The sequence below is a fragment of the Echinops telfairi genome, unplaced genomic scaffold (genome assembly GCF_000313985.2).
Source record: "Echinops telfairi isolate 266 unplaced genomic scaffold, ASM31398v2 ScPeMD7_7410;HRSCAF=8448, whole genome shotgun sequence".
Taxonomy (NCBI): Eukaryota; Metazoa; Chordata; class Mammalia; order Afrosoricida; family Tenrecidae; genus Echinops; species Echinops telfairi.
The window spans coordinates 1,298,861-1,306,406 of record NW_022111310.1 but is presented as its reverse complement, the minus strand read 5'-3'; the positions used below and the strand labels follow the sequence as shown (position 1 = coordinate 1,306,406).

The window sequence follows — 7,546 nt, the reverse complement described above, 5'->3', positions numbered from 1 at the left end:
GCCCTGGCGGGGACTGAGCATCTGCTCGGGACGCCCCGGCCTTCCCGCACCCTGGTTAGGGGTACCCGGAGCCCGAGCTGTGCATCGCGTTCCCACCCGGTCAGACCGGGCCCGGAGAGTAGGTGTCCGCGGGTGCTTTTCGCCCAAGGGGTTGGCAAGGAAGTGAAGTCCACGAGACCGACGTTGACTCGTGGGACCCCGAGGCGAGGCCAGGGCCAGGCTTCCTTATCTGCGGAATCGCTCAGGCATTTTGTACGCGTCGCCAGCCTCCTGAAGACTTGGGTTCTCCATCTTTAAAGTGAAGGCGACAACCCCTTCCCAGTCGCTCTCCTGGGAATGCAGCGAAGAACCGAGGGAAAAGCCATTTAAGGAGCCAGGACTCTGTCTGGAGTCGGTCAGACCTGGATTCAAGACCTGGTTTTGTCGTTTTCCAGCTCTGCAACCTTGAACCAGAGAGAGTCCTCCTCTCAAGGGGGGCTGGTGATAAAATCACACTTTGCTGGAGCGGTTGCTAAGAGGACTCCATCGAAAGGGTTGAGAACAGTGCCCAGCACCGACGTGTTCAGTAAAGAGGGCTATTAATGTAAGTATTATTAATAAGCTAGAGAGTGGTTCACATGCGTGGGGTTAGTAGCAGTAACCATACTTCAGTTTCGGTATCTTTAGCCCTAAAAAACAAAACAAAACAGGGCAGGTTTGGTTTTCTAAGAAAGCAGGCATGTGGGGCCCATCCTCCTTGACTTTTTCTGGGCCCTTGTTACCTTCTCTTTAAATTGGCAGATGAACCTGTTGTTCCTACCAAAGGAGTCAGGCAGGATGGGAACATTAATCTACATGAGCAAATGGGTATCAGATTCTCTCTGAGGGGAAAGAAAAGTGCCAGGCATGTGCTGCCACTAAATAAAGCGCAGTACAGTGATTGACTGGCAGAGCTGGCAGAAGCCGGGCAGAGCAGCTCACCCATCTGCCTCTTTTTGCAAATGGGGACACTGGACCCTGAGCGGGACTTCGTGTAGGACCCAACAGAGTTGTTGGTCCCGGATGGTGAGACTGAGCATGACGCTTCCCCTCCATTCTGATCTTAGTTCACTTATTGAGCCAGTACTTATGGAGCACCTACTGTGTGCTTGTGCAGCCTCCAGGATCCAGCATTCGAGCTGTGACCAGCACAGAGATGGTCCCTGCCTCCATCGGGTTTTTTTCATATGCTGTGTTTGAGGTTATATAACAGATTGGTGGCTGTAGATGCAGTTCCCTTCTGGTCCTCAGTACATTTTATAATAATAAGTTGCAGCTCTCAGTGAGCTTGCTTCATAGCAGTTGGTCCCAGAGGCCAGAGCACACTGAGTGGCCTGAATTGTTTCATGGGGTGGCCTGAATTGTTTCATGGTTCTTCGGCAGGGCTCTGGCTTGGGGGGGTTGGGGGCGGGGTGGAGATTTTAGATATTAGAGAACATACTTTTTGGTCAGGGCTTTTAGGGAAGGATATCCCTTGGGCTGGCAGGACTTGGATTTCTTTGACTTTTCAGGTCCAACTCTCATATTTTAGAGGTCTGAACGCAGCCAACCCTCAGTGTGGTGGCTGCATTTTCGTTTCCCTGGTTATCAGGGGAATTGTATTTGTACCGCACAAGCAGCTGTTAATCCCTGGTCAAGCAGCCAGCTTGGGCTCTGGGTGGCTGCTTCCTGGGGTGGGGTGGTCCTCTGAGTTGGTCTTTGCCTTCCAGTTGCAATGATCTTCTCTCTTTTCCTCCCTCCCTCCTTCCTTCCTCAAATGTGCATTGGTAGCTGCTCCAAGAGTCGTGGGAGCAGGTGGAGGCTGAGATCAAAACAAATGGCCGTGGGGACCTCGGAATCTCTAGGGGGATAAAACGGAGGGCGCATACCTACGCTGTCCGGTTTTCAAGGGACCCGTGGTTGGGAGCTCTGGCAGTGAGCCGGCAGATTGCGCAGCGAGGGCAGGATGGGGTCCTGGGCAACTAAAGAGCTGTTGCATACTGTGGACGGAAGCTGTGGACGGACCCAGTGCCTTGTGTCTCGGCCCCACAGTTATCCTAGATGGTACAGAAGCCTTTTGTTATTTCACTTGGCTCTAGTGAAGCAACCTCCTTTGAAGTTACCTGTCGTGGGCCTTGATTTGAACACCAGCTAAATTTTCCCTCTTTCTGCTAGCTTAGTGATTTCGTCATTTCTCCACATATCAAAATCTTTGGTATTATGTTCATAAAAGTACATATACAGGAAGACATTTTTATTAAGATTTTACCTCTTTCAGTACAGATGTTTTACCTGTATGTCTTATTTAATTAGCAATAATTATGAATCTTTAATTATTTTTTCACGTAAGCACCCAAGCCCCCCGAACGCCCTCATAAGGGAGATGTCAGATGTTACCTTTTTCAACCCTGCTGGGTGCGTAGACAGTCAAAAGCAGTCTTACTTCCACTCTCCAGGGAGAGAGCTGCAGGTCCTCATCACCCGCCCACACTGTTATTTCTGATACAGCTACAAGGTTTCCCTGTTGAAGAGCTGGCCCGCCCTGTCCAAAGATGTGGGGTCACTGCTGCTCAACACCTTTGTTGGACCAGATCCCTGCCAGCACGATCCCATGCTTGGACCCCAAGGTTAGATCTCTGTTAGCTCATGCTTAACACTTAGCCATGCCTCCCAGAGCACTGTGCTCTGGGCCTGGTGTGGAGCCTGGCACCGGGCTGGGTTTCCTCCATCTCCTGGTGAGTCCCCTTCAGGGACATCTGCAGCTCTTTCCTGCTAGCAGCTTTTGTCAGGGTCACCCCAGACCACACCAGAGGCTTGTTTTGCTCTTTTCAACCCTTGGATAAGGGGTAGGAGCCCTTCGTAACGCTAACTCCTGTTCCTTTGGCAATTGGCTCCACTCCTTCGCCAGGGTTCACCTTCCAGGGATTCTCAGGAATGGCAACCTTCCATAAGCCGCCGACCCCAGGACTCGGTGCCTCATCACCGTACGCTTCCTATCAGATGACTCCACCGGTATAGAATGAAGATAAGCAGACACCATTTGAAATGTACCCGATACACATTCTAGTGTGGATTTGGAATGCAGAGTTTTCGTTTAAAGATGAAAAATGTTCAGTTCCTTCCATTTTCCTAAGAATCAAACAGTAATCCATATACGTATTTGTTTTGTTTTACACTTATTAAAATTATGAAACATAACAAGCCCAAACATATAATTTGATACTTACAAGAGGAATATGTAACTACTACTTAGGTCAAGAAATAAAACATTGCCAATACACAGTACCGCCACTTTGCAAATAATATCCTTAGTGTGCCTCCTCCCCCTTCCCCTAAGAAACCACCATCTTGACTTTGGTGATAATAATTTATTTGTTTTTCTTTATTGTTTTTACCCCTTTTCTTTGCATCCTAACCACGAAAGGGTAATGCTTCTAGCTTTTGAATTTCGTGCGTATAAAATGCTGTGTGTTTTGCGTCTTGCTGCCTTTGCTTAACATTCTCTGTGTGTGTGAGATTTGTCCGCGAGTTGCTCACTTCACTTCCGTGCCATACAGTGTTTCATGGAATGAAGGTGTCACAGTGTACTTACTCATCCTGTAGTTGATGGACACTTGGGGTGCTTATAATTTCTGATGACCGAGAATAAGTGCATCTAAGAAAACTGACACCTTCGCCAGGCCATGCACACACAGTTCTTCAGTTAAATGCACTGGAGTGGAAACGCTCTGCTACAGGCAGTTCTCTTAAGCAGTTGTCCCAGTTTGTTTTCCTTTCACCAGGATGAGAGTTCAAGTTGCATCACATCCTTGTGAATATCTGATATTATGAGTTTAATTTTTTTAACTGTTCTCCTGGGTGTGTAATGTTATATCCCTTGTGGTTTTAATTTGCTGCCCTTAGTTACTGCTTTTTGCCAACTTACCTGGCCTCTGGTGCCTTGTGCAGTCAAGTCTTCTGCCCTGTTTTTCAATGTTTACTGATTTGTTAGAGGTATTTATATATTTGAGGTAGTGGTCCCTTGCCAGTTATCTGTGTTACAAGTCTCTTCTTCCACTTTGAAATGCTCTTTTTACCCTCTGAAGTAGTTACGGTCTTAGGGCCTGCACTATGTCACGTGATTATTCTTCACATGACATATTGGAAGAAATTCTCTGAAACAGAAGATTGAGTGAAGCCAGGTAGCGGTAGGATGGGAAGAGAGGTACACATAGTTTAAGGGGTAATTCTCCGAAGAAAGGAACATATTTTAGTTTTTAATCACAGTATGACCAAACCCAAAACCAAATTCACTGCCATCAAGTCAATTCTGACTCATAGCAATCCGATAGAACAGAGTAGAACTGCCCCTGTGGAGTTCCCAAGACTGGAATTCTTTACAGGTATAGAAAACCTCTCTTTCTCCCTCAGAGCAGCTGGCCAGTTTCAAACAACCAACCTTGTGGATTGCAGCACAGCCCGTAACGGTTATTCCTTCCAGAATATGACATTTTATACCTGTCAGTTTAGAGCTAGGGTGCGAGTGTGCTAGCCAATAAAGAGGAGGAGCTGGGTTGGCTACCAGTAGTATTCTTTACAGTCCACCCCTTGCACCAGTCCAGTCAGACATTCTTGTTGTGGTAAGTTTACTCCATCCAGTTACATCTTCTCTAGTGTTCTGGTTGGTAACAGTGGCTGAGAAAACTTACAAGACGGAGGCTAGTGGGGCAACTACAACCCTTGCTGTTGCAGGCGGCCCAGAGATTTCACCAAACCTACCATTTGCCCCTCCTCCACCACCCTTTCCATTTCCCGTACTCTGCCTTGAATATTTGATAGAACTCAAAGGTGAAGCCACCTGGGCCTAGAGAGTTAGTTTTAATTTCATCTCTTAAGTCGAGGGCTCTGCCCCTTTTAAAGGTTTTCATTTTTTTATATGGCATTTATAATGTTTTCCTGGATTAATGTCGGCACCGACCACAGCAACAACCCCCTTTTTGTTCTACGTGTGTCCTTGTGCCTTCCCTGCTTCTTCGTCACCACTCTCAGGAGACCAGTGTTTGTCTTCAGTGATGCCTTTTTGATAGGCTCGTTTTCTGTTTAATTAATTTACTCACCTCTGCTCTTTTATTTTTTTCCTCCCTTCTATTTCAATTAATTTTGTTATTTTCTTTGTTCATAAGCTGAATACTTAGTTCATTTGTTTTAATCCCATTTAATCCCATTCTGAAAATATCATTTTCATTATCTTCCAAACACTTTCAGCTGGCGCTCACTAGTTTTGTTTTTCTCGTGATGAGTCTGGTCAAACCAGCTCTTCCTTCTGCCACATGGACGTGGTCAGCTGGGGGCATCTTGATTGTCCGTAACCGCAGAGGTTAGATTGAGTCCGAGGGGGGATGTGGACGTGGAATCACCTTGGTAGCCCTCACGCTACTATGTCCATAGCCCTTTCTCAGGGAAATGCCTTAGCCCTTAACACTTGTTCATGTAGGAGTAGCCCTATCCTAGCCAGCTTTCTACCCTAAAATCACGTTCCACCACCCACCCACAGTCAAACATACTGAAGCAAAGGTGGGCAACAGCCCAAGAGCGGCCAGTTCTTGGGCTCCCCAGGGGCCTTGTGAAGTGACCTGGTAGAAAAAGGATTCCTGATCTAGCTCAGAAATCTCAGCGGGGGGGTCTCAGGATGCTGAAATGAAGTAGAGCTAGAAGCTGTGGGGGTTGAGTCGGGAGCTGGAGGAGTGCTGGCCAGCTGGTTGTAGGGGAAGCAGTAGGGTTGAGGTAGACAGTCTGTGTAGACTTGAGGGAAGAGGAGAGTGGAGTGGGTCCATGGAGCACGGCTAAGACTTGGAATGAGTAAAAGCCCATGAACTCCAACAGTCAGGGGTATGGGCTGCCAGACTTTCCCTCTAGACTCTAGGAGATCCAGTTTTACTATGGTCCTAGTAGCTGTGGATTTCCATAAGATGCTCTCGTACTTAATAGGCCATTGTACACCTTTACGAGATCCAACGGAAAGCCAAATTCTCTGCCATCGAGTCGACTCTGACTCATAGTGACCCTATAGGACAGAGTAGAACTGCCTCTTTTGGATTTGCAAGCCTGTAAATCTTTATGGGAGCAGGTAGCCTCTTCTTTCTCCTACAGGCTGACTGGTAGTTTCAAACTGTTGACCTTGCTGTTAGCAGCCGTTCCTTACCCTTGTGATAAGCATGTGCTCCCTTAAGCGTATTTGCATAACACTTTACTAGAACAGATGTTCATAACTGGTATCAGCACCCACATGGGTCAGTTTCGGCTAACAATACTGTTCTGTGTAGCAAAACTTTTCCTCTCTGCCATTGGTAGCTACAGACCTCGCTGGCTCAGCGAGAATAAAGAGCCCTTTACAACCGCTCCTTGGCCTGGTGGTGTTAGTGCTGTCAGTAGTCTCCCAGCAAAAGCACATAACTTTTTGAGGGTAATTAACTTCATCTGTTCCCTAAGAGGTGGAAGGGGCTGGTTCAAATATAGAAAAGGGGAAAGGAAAGAGTATCGCAGAGAGGGAACTCTTGATCATTCATGGTGTTTACTGTGTGTCTGACACAGTGTTAAATGCCTCCCATCCATTCTGCTTTCATCTTTACAGCAACTCCCTAAGGTAGCATTAGCCCCACTTTTATAGAGAGGAAGTTGAGACAGAGGATGGTGTGACTCCATTGAGTGTGTAATTTCGAATGTGAAGTAACAATCCCTTGGTGTTGCCTCAAGCTGAGAGTGATTAAAGAGAAAGGGTTGTGCAGCCATGTGCTGCGGGGGAGCGGGAGAGTGGGAGGCCAGGGTTGGGAAGGGACTTTCTGAAGATCAAACTGCCTGGGAGGAGGCGGAGGAAGCAGGATGTAACAACCAGATTGGTTGGGGTCCACTGGAGCACTGCTTCCTGTTGGCCCAGAGGTCTGACCTGGTATTTTTATCCTTGGTTTTCACCGATTTGGGATTCCAGTTCTCAATCTTGGGGCCAGGCTTCCTAAAAGTGCAACGCCGCCAGTGTGTGATACTGTTGTGTAATCGTCGCAGGATTAAGGTCATTCCTTTTTCAGGGTCTGTGATGATGAGCTTAGGTGGTCATTTCACAAGCGAGGAACTGAAAACTCAGCGAAAGGAATTGTAGTGGAAAGAGCAGGGGGCTTTGGACCCAGTCAGCCGGGCTGCTGACTAAGCCTAACCTTGGGCTATTGAAGGCATTCCTGTTCTCTTGTCACAGAGTAGCACTAAGCTCCCTGGGGGGGGTTGTCTGTAAACCTCCCGGAAGCAGACCACTAGCCCTTCCTTTTGTAGAGTGTGGGTTCTAACAGCAGGCCTTCTGGTCAGTAGTCAAGTGCAAGCTTTTGCACGCCCAGGGACCTATGCCGCGAATAGCACTGTTTACTCCTGGGAAATGGGGTAAGAATACTACTGCCTCTCGACTTGTTTTAAGTGTAAGGTGACCAGGCGTCCCGCTTTTTAAAAAGTCCTGATTTTTGGAAAGAATGCACGACAAGCTAGGGAACTGTCTATTTGGTCCACATAGACCAAATTTTTAATCAAG

At 47.5% G+C, this 7,546-nt stretch overlaps 1 protein-coding gene across 2 annotated transcripts in view; it reads left to right on the top strand.

Annotated features, from left to right (window-relative positions):
• The first annotated feature begins 82 nt into the window (after positions 1-82).
• FBXO10 (F-box protein 10) overlaps positions 83-7,546 on the top strand; it is a 38,801-nt gene continuing 31,337 nt past the window's right edge. The window contains exons 1-2 of one of the 2 annotated variants that reach the window (XM_004711003.3): positions 83-583; positions 2,506-2,624. In XM_004711003.3, the coding sequence (XP_004711060.2) occupies positions 2,550-2,624 (75 nt within the window). In that variant the 5' untranslated portion in view covers positions 83-583; positions 2,506-2,549. The remainder of the gene's footprint in view (positions 584-2,505; positions 2,625-7,546) is intronic. The other variant, XM_045296522.1, reaches the window with a different exon arrangement.